The sequence below is a fragment of the Natrix helvetica genome (assembly GCF_964273705.1).
Source record: "Natrix helvetica genome assembly, chromosome: 2".
Classification (NCBI taxonomy): domain Eukaryota; kingdom Metazoa; phylum Chordata; class Lepidosauria; order Squamata; family Natricidae; genus Natrix; species Natrix helvetica.
Window position 1 is genome coordinate 71,559,205 of NC_138552.1, and position 19,808 is coordinate 71,579,012.

General features: G+C 39.3%; 1 protein-coding gene across 1 annotated transcript in view; it reads left to right on the forward strand.

The window, feature by feature from the left end:
• The window catches only part of CARNMT1 (carnosine N-methyltransferase 1), a 33,968-nt gene extending 25,221 nt beyond the window's left edge, over window positions 1-8,747 (forward strand). Inside the window, exons 12-16 of the mRNA XM_081943832.1 lie at window positions 846-986; window positions 1,894-2,072; window positions 2,848-2,961; window positions 3,760-3,863; window positions 5,029-8,747. Coding sequence (XP_081799958.1) covers window positions 846-986; window positions 1,894-2,072; window positions 2,848-2,961; window positions 3,760-3,863; window positions 5,029-5,139 — 649 coding nt within the window. The 3' untranslated portion in view covers window positions 5,140-8,747. The remainder of the gene's footprint in view (window positions 1-845; window positions 987-1,893; window positions 2,073-2,847; window positions 2,962-3,759; window positions 3,864-5,028) is intronic.
• Window positions 8,748-19,808: the final 11,061 nt, after the last annotated feature.

Here is a 19,808-nt window from a genome sequence, read left to right on the forward strand (position 1 = left end):
GGGAGTTGAAGTCCACAAATCTTAAAGCAGTCAATGAATAACCCCGGGTTTTTTTTCCTAAAGGGTTAGGGGTGCAAGGGTCTTGTAACTTGACAGCTTTAAGACTTGCGTGCTTCAAATGCCAGAGTTTCTGAACCAACATTTTGGTTGCTAAGCAAGAGCGTTAAGTGAATTTCACCACATTTTACAAGTTGGCCACGCCTACCCAGTCACGTGACTGCCAATCCACTCCCACTCAGTCACATGGCTGGCAAGCCACTCTCGCACGGTCACATGGCCAGCAAGCCACTCCCACAAAGCAGGTCACACCTACAGAAGAGGTTCTAAAAAAAATTGAAACCCACCACTGGATGGAAGGCTGAGTAGATCATAATCTTACCATTGTTCATTTATTTATTTACAAATTTACCTGGGAGGAAATCCCTTTAAATAAAGTGGAATTAAAATGTTACAAGACAAGGACAGGCTTTACATTTTAAGTTTGTGCAAAATGCAAACAAAAATCAAAATATTCTTCAGTGCAACCTGAAGAATGAAACCAGTAGCTTTTAAAAAGCTACTTTCTTTTCTCTAACTTATATTGCTGTAGTAGCTTTACAGCATTTAAAAGAGTCAGGCCACTTGCAGGACTCAGACCAAAAAAAATACAATGTAAAAACGTAAGTTTAGCAAATTTAAATAAAAATAATGAATACTTTTCTGTGTGTAGAATAAGTAGACATGTTGATGATGACTTTTTGCTAGAATAAAGCAAGCTTGGGAACTAGAAGACATGATCCAAAATGAATTGGCATTATTTCTCTCAAATATATTTAATTAAAGATTAACCCTTTTTCTTGTTTCAGGGATCTCTCCAGAATAAATGTCCTGGTCCCTGGTGCTGGGCTAGGTAGATTGGCCTGGGAAATAGCTATGCTTGGTTACACTTGCCAAGGAAATGAATGGAGCCTCTTTATGCTCTTTTCTTCTAATTTTGTACTGAACAGGTATATATACCATCTTGTACATGTAGTTCTACGCTTGTGTTTTTCAACGGGCCAGCAATGACACTCTTATTTCATGAAACTCAGGTTCTGAGTGTTAAATGTTTGGGTGTTTGATATTTCATATGCTTCTTTAAATTATTTAAATGCTAAACTAATAGGCCTTATGGGTGTTATATGGGGGGAAATTTATTGTATTTCATATGTGCTCATTTAATCGGCTACGCTTACTGATTTCAGATGCCATTTTTCAGGGTGACAAACAGTGTTCAAATTGGTTAAATCATTTTTCAGTTGTATATAATAGGAAATGATATAGTAATGGTGGGCAGTCCATGGGTTGCATGGTGCTTCTCAGCACATCAAGATTCTGCTATCAAAATTCATCTTCAAAATGGTTAAAGTGTTTCTTCCAACCTTAAACCCCAACAATCATCACTAAATTGCCCTGTCTTTGCCTGATTCCAGAGTTCTTTTTTATAAATAAAAGTGGAAAACTCTAGAAAGGCAAACTGGTCTTACTTTTAAGTTCCTGAATACCCTGAAGAGGAAAAAAATGGGCCTGCCCTTTCTAGATCACCTACAAGAGGTTAGACATTTGAGTTGTCTGCAATCTGTTTTAATTTTAAAGATTAAATAAAGATTAATTTTAAGCAATGAATAAAGTTGTTTAAAAGTTGTTCAAAGTTGCTTAAAACTAAACTCCGTTTCTTAGTCTTCTTAAACTTTTAAAAAGCAAATGTTTTTGTAGTTGCTTCTTTGTAGTAGGTTACAGATAATAAGTGAAACCTTGCATTTTAAGAAAGAAATGTTGATGTTAATTATCAAGTTGTGTTTGAAAGAACACAAAATAAAATATTAAACTTTGCATTGTTTAATAATAAATAACTTTTTGATAATTATGTTACAGATGCTGTGAAACTAATTCATGTAAATTATATCCCTGGATTCACCAGTTTAGCAATAACAAGAGATCTGCTGATCAAATACAGCCAATTTATTTCCCAGATGTTGACCCTCACAGTCTTCCTCCTGGTGCCAACTTTTCTATGACAGCAGGCGATTTTCGAGAAATCTACTCTGAGAGTAGTAAGTGGGGAGGGGCAGGAATTAGACTTGGAAAATGAAATTTGTCAAATCCTCAAAATCAAGGCAATATTAGATAATTAAAATTATTTTTTGTAAATAATTTAAAAAGCCTTAAGTTAAAAAAAACAATGGATCTCTGTTTTTCTATTAAAGTGTCTTATAATTTTACTGAAAGATATTTAGTAGTTAGAAGGCTCTCTGATCTCATTTTTTGGGGGGGTTGTTTTGTCAGTTAGCAAATAAGACTTGATCATGCTTTAGCATTACAATAGAGAGCAGGAAGGTCTTTGTGCAAAATAATAAGATTTGATCAGCTTCTTATTCCTTTTCACCCAGATAGAAAATAAATACAGACAGTTCTCAACTTATGACCATTTATTCAGCGACCATTCAAAATTATGATGATGATTAACAAATGATGGTTACAAGCAGGCTTCGGAGTTCTGGCCATCCCAGCACTCCTGTGATCATATGATTGTGATCTGCTCACACTTTATTAATAGCAGTGCCTCATTACATTCTCGCCTGTCTATAAGCTTCTCTGCTAGTTCAAATGGTTCAATTCTACAAATTATAAATGTATTAGATTGTTCTGCATAAGTATACTCTTTGGAATTTACCATTTACTATACATAGTTGCAGCCAAAGAAATGGGTGAAAATTAAGGCACTGAACTGAGCGCGGATAACTATTACTCTTAAATCTTCTTTATGATGGCAAACTGCAAGCTTCACTACACAGCTAGACTATTCTCTGTTCCTCTTTCTATATACAGATATATGGGACTGCATAGCAACCTGTTTCTTCATAGACACGGCACACAATGTCATTGATTACATTGATACAATATGGAAAATACTTAAACCGGGAGGAATATGGATCAATTTAGGTAATTTACTAGATCTTTTGAGTTCACTAGAAAGGACTGTAGTATTTGTACATTTTAATTTAAGTATGATACAAGGGAATTCCAGCTTGATCTAAGCCCTTTGAATTAAGAGCATTGTCAGTTTATAGGTTAAAGCTTTTGATAGTCTTGTAATTCAATTCATTTTGGGGTTAAATCAACCAGAATAGAACTGGAAGGGACCTTGGAGGTCTTCTAGTCCAACTCCCTGCTCCAGCAGGAAACGGTATACCATTTCAGACATTGCAATTCAAAGTAGATTGCCAGATGCATCTTATAAAACATTTTAGAACAACAGAATCTACCTTTAAATTGGTAGCAAATGTGCTTCAGACTTTACTTACCTGTGTATTTACCCAGGCCTTCAGATCATCTACTGAGTCCCTCCTCCAACTCCTTTCCTTAGAGGAAGTAAGGTCAGAGGGAAAATCTTTGTGGTGGGATCCCATTCATGGAATTCCTTCCCCAAAGAGGCTTGATTGATGACCATACTAGCAGCATTTCAGTGCTAAATGAAGACCTTTCTATTTTGCCAGGATTTTTATATTGTCTATCTTTGCATTATCTTTGAGCACAGTAGAGTTGTCTTAATTTATATGGTGTGTTTGTTTTGCATTATATTTTATATTTTTTATTCAGACTGTATTTTTAGTGTGCTTTATTGTAAACTGTCTGATGGGTTTCAGCTACTAAGCAAATTCTTTTTAAAAAAGAATTAATAAATTATTTTTGATCTCAAAAGGATTTGATAAAGTTACTGCTTTTTCTAATATGTCCTAGGTCCTCTTCTTTATCATTTTGAAAATTTAGCAAATGAATTATCTATTGAATTGAGCTATGAGGATATAAAAAATGTAATATTACAATATGGATTCCATATTGAGGTAAGAAATGTTGATTTTCACATACCAATATTAATGTTAATAGATAATTCCTCATTCTGTTCGTTCTTCATCGCGTGATTAGTTACTATGATAGTAACAAGGTGATTAATTTGTCAATATTCCATTTTTTAAAAAAATCAAAGAATATGTTTTTTGCATATTTAGAGCTGCCTAAACATGCAAAGATGGATGGATTGGGACTATGAATAAAAACAAAATAGAATAAAAGAACTTGTCAACTCCCAGGATAAGTGGAACATGCAAGTGTTAGTGGAGAGAAGGGGGAAGTAAATGTTCATGATGGGGGGCAGGAGAGGCATAGTGAATGATTCTTAATTGTTTACAGACATTCTCTAACTTAAGGAAGAGAAGGGCAATTGGGAAGAACACAAGATTAAATAATTGTTCATCTTATATCAGGGATGGCGAACCTATGGTACGCGTGCTACAGGTAGCATGCAGAGCCATTTGTCGGGGCACGGGAGGCTGAGTTCACCCTTTTTTAAAGCCATTTTTCATCCTCCCCAGGCTCCAAAAGCTTTATAGGACCCTGGGGAGGGTGAAAAGAGCTCCCCCCCCCCGGAGGCCCTCTGGATGCTTGAGGAGCTTCCCTGAAGCCTCTGGAGCGCAAAAAATCAGCCCTATGGGCAAACAGGAAGTTTGGGAATGGACTTCCAGTTTAGTTTGCTCAGAGGGTTGATTTAAGCCCTCCGGAGGCTTCAGGGACCTTCAGGAGGTTTCCCTGAAGCCTCTGGAGGACTAGAAAGGACCCTACGAGCAAACCGGAAGTGACTTCCGGTTTGCTTGGAGGGTTGGTTTAAGCCCTCCGGAGGCTTCCCTGAAGCCTCCAGAGTTTTCGCCCTCCCCAGGCCCATATAAAGCCTCTGGAGTCTGGGGAGGGCAAAAAAAAAAGCATGGAAAAATGGGAGGGAGCGCCTTTCATGTGCGCATGCACACTGGGGGGGTCGCACATTGCATTGTGGGGGCGGCACGCCCGCTCATGACCCCTCCACGCTCCCCCCCTTATGGCACGTGAGCCAAAAAAGGTTCGCCATCGCTGTCCTATACTGACCTGCTGACAAGTTTCAGTTGTGTAGCATTACAGTATCATTTCATGTTTGAAATGAAATGCAGATAACTAAAGAAAATACTGTTTATTTTTCAGATGGAGAATGAATCTGTTTTGACAACATACACTGTGAATGAATTATCTATGATGAAATACTATTATGAATGTGTGATGTTTGTGGTTAGGAAACCAGAAAGCAGTATCTGAAACAGACTGTCCAAAAAGAAAATTGCTGGCATTTTTGTTAACAATGTTAGCAGAACATGAAGTGGCCTGTAAGGGATGACTGGACCCAGCCTCTTATTAGTGGTGCCTTTTTATTCCTAACAGAATGTAACTCTCTTTATTTTCTACACTACTTAACAATATCCAAACATGCATTTCTGCATTATTTATATTTGGGTTATTAATGTGGAATTCAAATATTTATGTATCTGCTCTTTCCGTTTTATTTAATGTAATTTTGGAAAGATTGATATTTTAATACATTATTGACATTCATGGTTCTCTGTAATATACAGAAATGTCTACTACATTTGTATGAAAGAAACACTCCTGGATACAAAATTGAACGCCCTGCCCACAGACATATTGCTTAGAAAACAAATACAAATCTCAAAGTATTTTGATCAGTATTTTAGTGATTTTTCTAAAAGGGTCCCCTCCCCCAAAGAATTGCAAATACCTAAAAAAGCATCATGTGAATGTGGCTGTTTACATCTCAAAACTTTAGAAATAGTAAGAAAACTTTTGTAAAAAAAAAAACCCTCACATTTGTCCTCAAAAGAATTTTATACACAAAACTGATTGATACATAGAGCTGCAATCAATATTGGTTTTGCTCATACCATGTTGAACATATGGATAAATAGTTTGAAACACTGACATATGGAAGCTATTAATATAAATGTACTACTTGTCTAAATGAGACTGTAGGTAAGTTTTGTAATATTTTGTCACAAATCCCACAATGAAGATCTGGAAGTATTCCTAAAAGATGTCTGGCATTGATTCATACTGTCATTGGAGGCATTATTTTTTCATAGAACAAGTTCATACGTGGTAAAAAACAAATTATTTTAGGACAGTGCTATTGGTAATTGTCCTGAACTGCCCCACATTATGATATACTGACACATGTACCCGAACGAACTGGATAATTATGTTTTAAGAAATGTACTATCAATCTTAGATCTCATGATGTAATTTATTGGAATCTGTCATAATTCTGAACTAATTACCATACGATGCCTTTACAATGCATAACTTGAGCACCAGCTCTGTTCAGATTTATGCATCACTCACTGCCATGAATTCTAGTTATTTAAGTACAATTTATGCAAGATCTCTTTAAAATTGATCCTATGTAAATTTACGGGAATTAATATACCATCTCAAAACAAAGAAGTTAGGCATTCTTCTTTACACTTAATATATTGATTTAGCTTGCAAATATACTAGTCCAAGATGCTTCCAGTGAATTGAGCTAAGAAGATATAATCTAGGACACATGACTGGCTTTTGAGATACCAATAATGCAAGCGAATCAAGGTTTATGTTTTCTCTTAGGCTCGTAAGGCCTAGCTAACTATTATGTGTCCTTTTTCAAGTCAAAAGGTTAAAGAATAATTTTGCTTCCTGCTGTACTTGAACTAGAAATAGAATATATTGCTCTATGAGCAATGTTGTTAGTTATTTAAAGTCTTAGTGCAAAAAGTCAAAATTCAAATTGACTTGTTAACTTCCTTGGCTCAATATAAACTGCAGAATATGAAACCTTTGTGCTTTTTAAATAGATCTTTTAAGGAAAACTGAATTCCCATATTAGAGCAAGTTGTAGCCCTTCTGTTACCCCCAATAACTCATGTAGATATATGTTCAAAGTTGCCTTTCAATGCAGACTTACCTGAGAAGTAAGTTCATTGAAGTAGGTGGGGTTAATTTCTCTGTGGATATTGGATTGTTCTATTGATATTTTTCTCCTATCTTTGCTAAATGCAGGACACAACTACTGTGTCTACTTCTACCCTAGAAAATGTTCTTTTATAGCTTAAAACTGTATGAAACTACTTTGGAACTAATGTAATTTATGCATCAATGCTCAAATAATTTTTATTGTACATCAAGTGTCTTAAGTTCATTAAATTTATTTGCTTTTTACATTTTTTTGTTAAAATTGCAGGTATTAATCCTTTTAAGTCATTAAATTAACATTTTCTTTCCTATTTTTTTCCATTCCCAATTTGACATTCAGTTTTCATGAAAAGTACTTCTGTGTATACTTTGAAATTCTAATTTTTGAGGAATATTACATTTTTCTTCTTCTACATGTGTTCAATACTTTCAGAATACAAATATGGCAAAGATTACTGAAAATTGGGAATTAGGATTCATTTTCCAATACTGATATGTAGAATTCATATTCTGTATCTTACAATAGAATTATAATGGGTTAATTTTTTAAAATTCTTGTATGTATGTTTGCATACTTTTTGTATATTTGCACACAAGAGAAAATTATCTATTTTGATCAAAGGAGGCTACCAGTTGTGATCATTTTATGATCATGTGATATATAGCATTAAAAGGTATGTATGCAGCCCCATTAAATGAAAGTAAATTTAAAAATGTAAAATATCCTTTATTTCAAATAGTGCAACCATCTGCGAATATTACTTCCAAGTAATGTCACAACCATCTGGAATATTACTTCCAAATAATGCAAGTAAAATTTTATTTTTTTCTATTGATCTATAATGGAATTTTGACCACTATTCTATTTTTTCAGTAGTGCTGACCTTGCTTCCATCGTGTAAATTATCTCTGAATATCTTTTTGTCATCTTTTTATTAGCTGAAAATGACATATCGTGGTCCTTGAAAGCTTGTGAATCCTGGCTCATTTAAATAACAAAATCCTGGGTATTTAGTATCAAAGCTAGATTTTCACAATGCAGGTGTGTTATGGATTAAACAAGAGAGATTTTGGAGGATCTAAAAAAAAAAACCCCAAAAAATTGATAGTGCCACTATTTGGTAAACAACACAATATCCCCCAAAGGCCTTGAAAAATCATTTTTGAATGATTTTGGGGGGGGGGGGGGGAGAAAACTAAAGAAAATGTTTGTTTCCAAAATTTTAAGACGAATTGGAGTAAAACAATGAGGCGAGCTATAGAAAAAAATCATTAGCAATTACTCCAATATATAATTCAAGGGAAAAATAATGTAAAATGTTGTATACAGGGTATAAGAATCCAACAGTTTTTAAAATAGACAAATCATTCAATGTTGGAAATGCTTCAGTAAAATAGGAATATTTTACCACTTGTGGTCATGTAAAAGAAAAAAAAATGCAAGTAGAAAGAAATATATCAAAACACTGCAAAAGTCTACAGACAAAACTTTAATCAAACCCCCATATTGTATTACTAGATAATTCGAAAAGACCTAAATGAAATATAGCACAATTCGTTAAGCTACATGTTAATAGCTGCAAAAATTTTTAAAAACCCAACAATTCAGGAAAAAAACTTTGCTGATAATATGAGATTAGGAGAAATTGGAATATGCAATAATGCAAAATTGATAGGGTTGTGCATATGCATAATTAAAATTTAAATTCCAGCAGGAAAGGTTCTATAATAAACTACAGCAAACAAAATTTAGGTTTCTAGGAATGGAATCAAAAATAATAATGAAATTACCTATTAGCCATTATCAATGTTCAATGTAAAGTGCAAATGTTTAAGTTGTATTTAGCAGTTTGGAAATAAATGGGAAGGAAGGGAAGAATACATTAAAAGATTTTCTTAAATGTTTTTTCACTGATTTTTATTATTTTTTCTCCACATCTTTATTCTTTATTCAAGAAAATTAAAAAGTGTTTTGATATACCTGCCACCACTTCCTATATTTGTGAAAAATTCTGGCAGCATTCAGTAGTCTTGTTTCCATTCCTCAATACATACATACAAATGCACCTGCATAAATTTTAGTTCCATAAGTGTAATGGTATATGCTTGCATGCCTGCTGCTTGCGCAAATGGAGTTGTGTATGTGTACGCTCGCCTACCACTTACTCAGAACCATCCCTTCCCCACCCCCCTTCTGGTCCGTAAAGCCAGACAAATTGGAGACCTCTGACCTACACAACAGTAACTAAGGCAGAAGACTAAACGAGCACTTCCATGCACAACAACTAGCAGAACAGTGATTATTATTATTATTTATTATTTCTTAGCGCTTATAGACCGCCCCCTCTCCCGAAAGGGACTCGGGGCGGTGTACAGTCCATATCAAAATACATCATAAATAACTGTAAAATTTAAACAATTAAAATTATTAAGTGGATAGATACATAAATAAGAGGAGGATAAAAAGATATACAGAACTGTACTGCTAAGTAAATAATTTAAAATGTACAGAATTTAAAACCCCAATATCCTATAAAATTAAGTTTAAAAGAACAATCCCCCTAAAAAACCAGTAAGAAATATGTATGCCAGGAGGTAGACGTTATCATTATGCCAGGCCAGCCAGTCGGAACAGGTGTGTCTTCAATTTCTGTCGGAAGGAGCGGAAGTCAGTGGTGGTTCTAATGTCGGGGGGGGGGGAGGTTATTCCAGAGGGTTGGGCCCATCACAGAGAAGGCCCTACTCCTTGGTGTCGCCCGTTGGCATTGCCTAGTGGACGGCACCAGGAGAAGCCCCTCCCTGTGAGAGCGAATTGGCCGCAGGGATGTGTGTGGGAGGATGCGATCCCGCAGGTAGCTAGGCCCTAAGCCATGGAGCGATTTAAAGATGGTGGTCAGAACCTTGAAACGCACCCGAAAGACCACAGGTAGCCAGTGCAGCTCACGCAGGAGCGGTGTTACGTGGGAGTACTCCCCATGACTGGTAGCCAGTGCAGCTCGCGCAGAAGCGGTGTTACGTGGGAGTACTCCCCATGACTACCCGCGCGGCTGCGTTCTGGACTAGCTGCAGTCTTCGGGCGCGTCCCAAGGGAAGCCCCATATAGAGAGCATTACAGTAGTCTAGGCGAGACGTCACCAGTGCATGAGTGACCGTGCGTAGGGCATCCCAGTCCAGAAGGGGGCGCAATTGGCGCACCAGGCGAACCTGGTGGAACGCCCCCCTTGCCACGGCTGCCACATGGTCGTCCATTGACAGCCGGGCATCTAGGAGGACGCCAAATTGCACGCCTGTTCCACAGGGGGCAGTTGTTCGCCCCCTATGGCCAGCGTTGGAGTCAGCTGACTGAACCGAGGTGCCGGTAGCCACAGCCACTCAGTCTTGGAGGGGTTGAGTTTGAGTCTGTTCGCCATCCAGACCCCAACGGCTTCCAAACACTGGGACATCACTTCGACAGCCTCGCTGGGGTGGTTTGGGGTTGAAACGTACAGCTGAGTATCATCAGCGTACAGATGGTATTCAACCCCAAAACCACGGATGATCTCGCCCAGTGGCTTCACATATGCGTTGAACAGGAGGGGCGAGAGGACCGACCCCTGCGGCACCCCGCAAGTGAGTGGCCTCAGGGTCGACCTCTGCCCCCCTGTCAACACACATTGCAACCGGTCGGAGAGGTAGGAGCCGAACCACTGTAAAACGGTGCCTCCGACTCCCATCCCCTCCAGCCGGCGCAATAGGATACCATGGTCGATGGTATCAAAAGCCGCTGAGAGGTCTAATAGGACCAGGATAGAGGAACAACCTCTATCTCTGGCCCTCCAGAGATCATCAACCAGCGCAACCAAGGCTGTCTCTGTGCTGTGCCCGGGTCGGAAGCCGGACTGGCGTGGGTTTAGATATTCGGATTCGTCAAGGTGTCGTGGAAATTGCTGTGCCACCACATTCTCAACAACCTTCGCTAAAAAGGGAAGGTTGGAGACTGGACGATAATTAGCCAGCTCCATTGGGTCCAGTGAAGGCTTCTTGAGTAAGGGCCTCACCACCGCCTCTTTCAAGGCAGTTGGTTAGGATCCCTCACCCAATGAGGCGTTCACCAGGCCCAGAAGCCAGCCTCGTGTCACCTCCCAGGATGCCAGTACCAGCCAGGAGGGACACGGGTCCATTGAACATGTGGTGGGTTGCAGCCGTCCACGCAACCTGTCCAAATCCTCGGGGGCAACAGAGTCAAACTCCTCCCAGAATGGTCTCACAAGACTCACTGTTGACGGCTCGTCCGGTCCACTGGAGGGGGCCCATCCGCTCCGGATCTGAGTGATGGCAAACCTATGGCATGTGTGCCACAGGTGGCACACGGAGCCATTTGTCAGGGCACACAAAGCGCTGCCCTGTTAGCTGGCCAGCAGTTCACCTTTTTTTAAAGTCATTTTTCACCCTCCCCAGGCTCCAGAGGCTTTATAGGAGCCTGGGGAGGGTGAAAACAGCCTCCCCCGCCCCCCTCCAGAAGCTTCATGAGCTTCCCCCGAAGCATCCGGAGCGCAAAAAACCAGCCCTACGGGCAAACCAGAAGTTCGGGAACGGACTTCCTGTTTGCTCAGAGGGTTGTTTTGACTGCCCCGGAGGCTTCAGGGAAGCCTCTTGAAGGTCCCTGAAGCCTTCGGAGCGCTTAAAACGACCCTCTGAGCAAACTGGAAGTCACTTTGGGGGGTCGTGCGTGTAGTGCGCTCATGCGCACGGGGGATTGAGAATTGCATCATGGGTGTGGCACGCCCGCACATGACCCCCCTGCGCTTCCCCCACTTATGGCACACGAGCCAAAAAAGCTTCGCCATCGCTGAGTTAGAAATTTAAAACACCCCCCTTTAATAATTTAAGCAATGCAGTTAAAAAATGAACAGCAGTACATGCAAGCATTTTGTATTCACTTGTCAGTATCAAACTTACAATAACACGGTTAAAAGCAACATAGAACATAGGGTCTAGCAAGAGTGTTAGTTAAACGTGACATGCAGAAAACCAGCCCATGACACCTTACGTCCACGGAAGGCGTAGATCAGCGATGGCGGACCTTTTTTGGCTCGCATGCCATAAGTGGGAGCATAGGGGGGTCGTATGCAGGCATGCCACATCCATAATGCAATGCGCGATCCCCCCAGTGTGCATGCGCGCACTACAGGTGTGACCCCCCCGTTTTTCATGCTTCTTTTGCCCTCCCCAGGCTCCAGAGGCTTTATAGGAGCATGGGGAGGGTGAAAAGAGCCCCCCCGCCCCCCCGGGGGCCCTCTGGGACCTTCAGGAGGCTTCCCTGAAGCCTCCGAAGCAGTCAAAATGACCCTCCGAGCAAACCGGAAGTGACTTCCGGTTTGCTCGGAGGGTCGTTTTAAGCACTCCGAAGGCTTCAGGGAAGCCTTCTGAAGCCTCCGGGGCAGTCAAAACGACCCTCCGAGCAAACAGGAAGTCCATTCCCGAACTTCCGGTTTGCCCATAGGGCTGTTTTTTGCGCTCCGGAGGCTTCAGAGAAGCTCATGAAGCCTCCGGATGGGAGCGGGGCAGGCTCTTTTCACCCTCCCCAGGCTCCTATAAAGCCTCTGGAGCCTGGAGAGGGCGAAAAATGGCTTTAAAAAAGGGTGAATTCAGCTGGCCAGCTGACAAAGTAGCGCCTCGCATGCCCTGACAAATGGCTCCGTGTGCCACCTGTGGCACGCGTGCCATAGGTTCGCCATCACTGGCATAGATTGACGTACAGGTGTTTCTGCACACAGAAAAGAGGCTTCAATTAATTGAATTGCTTCCATGAAATGGAGAAAACTAGAGTTCCTGTGGCGCAGCAAAACCTGGAATGCAGTGTTTGAATCGACTTGATGACCAGCTAGTATATGTCTTGTGATAGCAGAAGGCGGCATTTTGTAGCCCTGGTTTGTGGTTGGACTACTATCTGTTTGAACCCATTATGGAAAGTGCTCCTTCATTCCATGCCAGGCACCTACTGATTCTGCTGATGTAATTATCTCCAGTACAAACACATTGGTAAATACAATGGGCTTTGGTGCTGATGGGTTGTGCTTTCTTGATTGATGGTAGTAGTAGCCTCTGGATTTGATGCAGTATGTAAAGCTCGGCCATACTGAACATTGTTTCAATCAAGGTTTTTAAACGTCCGGTTATCAGGCACAATATTTGATCCCCCTTAAACGGAAGCTCAATATATACTTTCTTTTTACTGGCAGTTGAAACTGTTGGTTTTGGGTCTCTTGTTTTGCTGTGCCTGTTGATGAAGCGGCTTGGGTAACCATTTGAACAAAGAGTTTGGGTTTAAAATGCCAGTTTTTCTTTTAAACAGTCCTCAATGCATAGATAATTCCTGGAAACGTGGCCCTCTGACAAATCGGCCATCAACAGGCACACAGATATGAGCTACACCTACAAACCATTCAAAAGAGGCAATCAACAACCCCAAAAAGGGAACAAGAGGACTAAACACCTCCTTAATAGCAATCTAACACCCAGATGAGCAGAGAGCAATACAAAGATTAGCATTAGGCATTAATAAAAAAACAATGCCCCAAGCAAGCTGACAGTAAACAGCCCAACCAAGGAATTACCAAAACCACTCCCACCCACACTGACAGGACAAACCTTCAGAACAAACTCCAGTAGCACTGATGATGTGACCTAGTTCGGTAATGAAACGTTTACAACAACAACAACAAACCACCTCAAGCTTAGCAAGGACAATCAGTCTCTTAGTTCATTTTCAAGCCATCAAGAATACAAGGAAGCCGGACATACACGGCTATTTATTACGTCCCCGACAGAGGGCGCACGCGACCGGAGTACAAACCAAAAGTATCACGCTGTCCTGTGCGCTCTTCCAGTAGCCCCGCCCCCGTTTTCAGCAGTGACGCCTGCGCAGTGAAGCTTAATTAGCTCGGCCAAAGACGGCCTTGATGGCTAAGCGCAGAGCGGAGGCGGTGGCCTGTCGCGCGCCTTGCCAGCCGCGCTCCTTTCCGCGCGCGCCTCCTTCCAAGCGCTCGCGGAGCGATCTCGAACGGCGGGAGCCGCGAGGCGCAGCGCTCTGGCGGGAAAACGGCGGGGAGAAGAAGCGCAAATGGACCGTTGTCGCGGAGGGAGGCGACGATGCGGGCGCCGGCGGCAAGAGGCTCGCGGAAGGAACGGCGCGGCGGGAACCTGAGCAACGACGTCCTGTAGCCGCGGCTATGGCGACCGAAGCGGCGGCTCTCGCCGGAGGAGATGCAACGAGCAATCAGGGAGGGCCCGAGAAGGTGAAGAAAGCCAGCTGTGCTTGGGGGGGGGGCTTCTGGGAAACTAGTTTAGCGGTCCGTCTGTTGCTTCCAGGGATGTGCGCGCGGGCGAGCCACAGCGTCAGGCGGGAAAGCTCCTGTAGTGGAGGACGGCGATGGCCTCGAGGAGTAAAAAATCCGTTTGGGCTCTTCTGTCTGGGCTGCTTGAGAAGGGACGGTCGCTGAGAACGCCCTTGGGATTCCTTTTGACTTTGGCGACTCGGAATCTTTATGGTTTGCGGTATCTCTGGTTTGATTCCTTGGTTGGAAAACTATTGGTGATTAACAAATAAAGGAATAACGGTGAGGCACAGCCTTGGCCAGGGAAGGGACGTTGTGGCCCAAAAGCAGAAAGGGAATACAGGTAGTCCTCAGCTTTCAACCACAATTGAGCCCAGAATGTTCTGTTGCTAAGCGAGACATCTGTTAAATGAGTTTGGCCCCACTTTACGACCTTTCTAGCCACTATTGTTGAGCGAATCACTGCAGTTGGTAAACTAATGGCACAGTTGTTAAGTGAATCTGGTTTCCCCATTGACTTTGCTTGTCAGAAGGTCGCAAATGGGGACATCACATGACCCCAGGATACTGCGACCGCCATAAATATGAATCCGTTGCCAAGCACCTGAATTTTGATCACGTGATTGTGGGGATCACTGCAACAGTTTTAAGTGTGAAAAACGGTCATAGGTAACTTTTTCCAGTGCTGTTGTAACTTTGAACAGACACGAAGTAAAGGACTGCCTATACTAGTTTATTAAGGGCATCTGAGGATTTTTTTAAAAAAAAAACCTCCCTAAATTGGCTGGATAAAAATGAAGGTGGTAGAGCCCTATTGAGGCTTTGGCTGTCACAAAGTTATTAAAAGACTACGCTTGGAAAGGAGTCCACAATTCTCTGTGAATAAATCCTCTTCTTACCCCAAAGATGTTTTTTCTAAAAAGGCAACTGGTTTTGCTGCAAAATGTTTAAAAGAAAAAACCAAGAAAGTCCACTTGCCTTTTGGTAAAAGCACCCGAGAAACAACCATGACTTATTTGGATGATTGAGAACCTCCATAGAGAAGCCTGCTTTTTGATAACTGTTTCACTGTATATCATCCAAAGTTACATTTGTGAGATGGGTGACTGGTATAGACTTGATACATAAACTAATCTTTGCAACAAACTCATTTGTTGAATATACCCTTACTTCTTGTGGAGGTGACTGTGATGTTGCTAATTAGGAAGTGAATTGACTATAAATTTCTTTGGGGCTGCTTGTTGTAGGCTGGATCACCTAATGGTTTCCCAACCAAAGATTAACCACTTAATTCAGACCATTTAATTTTTTTAAAAGACTGTTCGGTCTTTTAGTATATAGTAAAGAAAAAGAAAAGAAATATATAAAGAAATGAATGCCCTTCAACACAACAAATTTAAATTATTTTAGTAATTTATCCCCTTCTCTTAAAATGCAATAAATGATTTCATCCCATAGCTTGTCTATAAACAAATTTAAAGCCTCATTGTTCACTCCTGATCAGATTGTTATACAATGTACAATGTCAATCGCTCAAAGAGACAGAATGAAGGAGAGAAATAGAAACATTTAATTCCTTTTTAATGGTGAATGATCTGCCAGGTTCTGGTTACCACATAATGATTTTTTTTTCATATGCATAATATTTTTGTGTCTTCCCAGATTCAAAAATTAGATATACATTTAATGAAGAGGCATAATATTAATTCTAGGCAACCACAATTTTTGGCGAACTATGAACTATTCAGAATGCAAAATAGTATTTAATATTATTTTGCTACTTCAAGCCACCAGAGGGTGATACAAGTTAAATTTTCTAAGTTCTGTGTTGAGCAACTTCTGTCTTTGATTGCTATATAACACATAAAAACATCACATTCAAATACAAGTAAGAGTCTTTAAAAGAAAGTGCTCACAGAAAAATGCAGTTGTTTCCATTGTTGTAAATCAATTTTAATTTGATTGAGCTGCTACAATGATGGAAACTAAGAGAACTCTTGAATATTTGTGTGACTATTTCTCCATACTATGTTCTTTCTTTGTCTATGAGGTCTTAATTTCTAGCATTATTTTAATTAGATTTTGTTGGTGGTGAGTTTTGTTTTTCATTACAGTTAAATCTGTTTGAACATTTTGTTTTCATAGCCTGAAGATGACGTTTGGCACTACAACTCCTTCCAGTTCTGGAAGTTACCATTACCTACCATTGATTTGTCTGATATTCAAGAATTAGAAAAAGGCTCCATAACAGAAACAAGATCCTCCAGTAACACCTCACTATCAGAAATGGAAACCTGAAGAGTAATCTGTTGGTATAGATTATGGAGTATGGTTACTGTTTTGCACTGTTGTTTCTTGAAAGTGTAAGCAGAGTTGAAACTACAAAGGTATTAAATATATTTTGAATAAAGGATAACTTCTAAATTCTTCTAAAATGAAGGCATCGTATACTATAGAATTCATCAAAGACTCAACTAGAGAAGTTATCAATGTAAACCAGTAGCTTGTGAAATTTAGAGGATTAAAAAAGTTTACAAAAACTGATACATATGAACAAAATTGCTTTAGCTCATTGCCAGTATAAATGAAAAGTGTGCAACGTTCTAAAAAGGGGTATGTGCTATTATACTGCCATGGAAAAGAGTACAAGTTATATGTGTGTTTTAGTTATGGCTAGAAAAGATTAACAGCAAACTAAAATTCCAAATCTCTGCAAAACTGAAATCTCTATAGCCAACACTTTCTTCCAAGAATTTCCATAGTAATACATTTTGTTGCTGAGTGTAATTTAAATCAGTTGTTTTTATTATAACTGGTTACTTGGGTAATAATGTTAAGAAGTTCTAGCAATTTTCAGGCAACTTGAAGAATCATGATGGAAGATGATAGGAAACCTACATGAACTGATGTAGGTTCTGGCCATATTTACAGAAGGTGGCTTGAAACTGGATTGTACCAGGAGGGAAGTTGCAGTCAGCTTGGAATGTCTTAATTTTTAACAGATTTAGACTGAAACAAATCTAGAAGAGTCTTAAAGGATGAATAAAGTAAAGCTAGTACACTTAAATCTCCTTTCTCTTCCTATCCATGTAGTCCCCATGGCTGCCCTATTTTTATTTACTCTACCTGCTCTGTTTTGCACACTACTACCATCATGCTCAGATACAAGTCAGTGTTCTCCATTACCCCAGTCTTGCTATACTTTCTCTTGAGTCACCCCTTCAGTGCATATTCAACTGGTCCACTCCTCCTCCACTTTGTGCTTCCTTTCCCATTGTGTTCTTCAGCTGCATGCTGCCTGTGTTCACGTAGTTTGCCTCACACTTTCCCTTAGATGCCTGTTGCCATCAGTGGTTTCCTGATCATTCAACTGCCACCCAACACAACCTAGAGCATGTGTTCTTTATTCACACCAAACACTGATTCCAGATCTGTACACAGACCAAACATAGGAGTTTTAGTCTGGCATAGAATATTCAGAACTGTCCCATGCACTGAATATTTTGCATAACCATACTGTATAGTTAAAAACGTGCATACTATAAAAGTTTGATTATTTTTTAAATACTGTCTTTGCTATCATTTTCTTAATGATGGTTGTTCGATATCTTCAGTAGAATTCTGACAATTGTTAGTTTTTATTCAGATTACAAGGCTTTAAAAAATATACACCATAACTTGAGCATATTAAAATTATCTTCACTGTCTAATAAAATTTCTACTGACTTCTTAAAAACAAAAGAATTACTGTTTATACAATGAAAATAATTCACATAAATGATTTCTTATTTATAATGGTATTTTCACTTTGCCATTTCAGTAAACTTACATGTCGATAAACAAGCATAGGCAATGTTTGCAGACTTTTTAAAATAAGGTGTGTTGAAATAATTTCCCTTGTAGAAAGTAATATATAATAAGACTTACCTAATAAGTCTTAGTATAAGACTTATAATAAGACATTTCACTGACTTTCCATATTTTTTCTAATAGTTATGCAATTTATTTTTATGTTAAATGATACTGGTAACTGCATATAAGCTATAATGTTAGTTTTGCATGCTTATTCAAAAATAAGGCTACTGAACATTAGTCTTTGTACTAAGATGCTTAAGTTTTGGTTAGCAATTGCAGATTTTTTCTCCTCTTAAAAATACAAATGCTGTATAGCAGCCTCTTTTTATTTTGTACTTAAATTTGGGTTGCTGTATTTCGTTAGAATTCACTATCGAACTCTTCAATGCAGAAGAAAAAGCAAATATCGTTTCCTTTCTCCTCCATTCTTCTCCATTTTTCTGTTTGCTATGGAATGACAGAAAGTTACTCTTACAAGATTTCATCAGCCTAAACATTCCTGTTCCTTTACCAGCGTTATTTCATTATTTTGAGTCATGGACTAAATTGGGAGAATAAGTCGAGGAACAAATTACCAAAAGAAGTTACCATTGTAAAAGAACTACTATCTGAAAAATGCATAAGGTCACTTAGAAACACATTCTTTGATAGCCATAAGTTGATATTGTATTTTAATAATTAAAACACGCATTGTAAATCAGATATTTGACTTTTTTCTTGCTTTCTGCAGTACATACATTCTACTTGAACAAAAATATATTTGTAAGGACCCACTCGCCTATATACAAACAACAAGCTTTTTAATGATAATTGTTCTATCAATATTTTAGTAGCATTTAGGTTAGCAAGAAAAATAGTAAAAATGCTTTTTGGTTATCTCAGAGTGAACAAGGCAGAGCTTATTTTAGTAAAAGAGATCCACAATGAACTGTTGGATATTTTTCCATTGGAAAACTTCTATTCTGCACTAAGCTGCTACCTAAAACAATAAACAAGAAACGTTCTGAATGTTAATCATTTCCTTAATGTATATAAACTTGAAACCAGATTGTCACATGTTTTTGAGTTTAAGTTGTAGTCTCTTCAGTTTAATTGCAGTACAAGTATGTCACCAGATTTTTCAGAGTTCATCTTTTTCCCTGTTCCCATTAAAACTTTTAATTGCAAGCACATGGACAATTGTAATCATTACTTTCAGCATTGTTTCCATTAGCTGTTAGGGCAAAGCAGGTTTTATCTGATTGTGACGTAGATGGAAAATTCAGTATGAAATCCAGTGGCTTAAGCCTACAGAAAGTTCATTTTAGTGATGAGAATGAAGAAGGTAAGTAAGCTGACTTTTCTATTGTGATGTATGCATCTTCAATATGGAAAAACATTGAATAAAATTATGTAAAGTTTTTATTGAGTTCAATGTCGAATGAATAAATGTTTTCAGCATGTGGAAAAATTAAGAACCAGAGAAAGATTGAAAACTAGCACTGATTTCCCCCCTCTTACCTATTGTTGGTGTTTTGGCACATACCTCTCAGAAAAAGACAACACTGGATAAAACCACGTGTGAAGAAAAGTTACCTGAGTTCTCGGACTAGTCCAGCTGTGTCAATCACTTATGTTAGGACTTTAACATATTACTGATTTGTATGTATAAGGATCGATAAAAGTGTAAATAAAATTATTTCTGGGATTTAAATTATGTCAAATGAGTTTTGCATTCTTGAGCTCTTTTAAGTTTTACTTCTGTCTTGTCTATAACAGACATGTAGGTTGTCCTGTGAACACTTCAGAGAA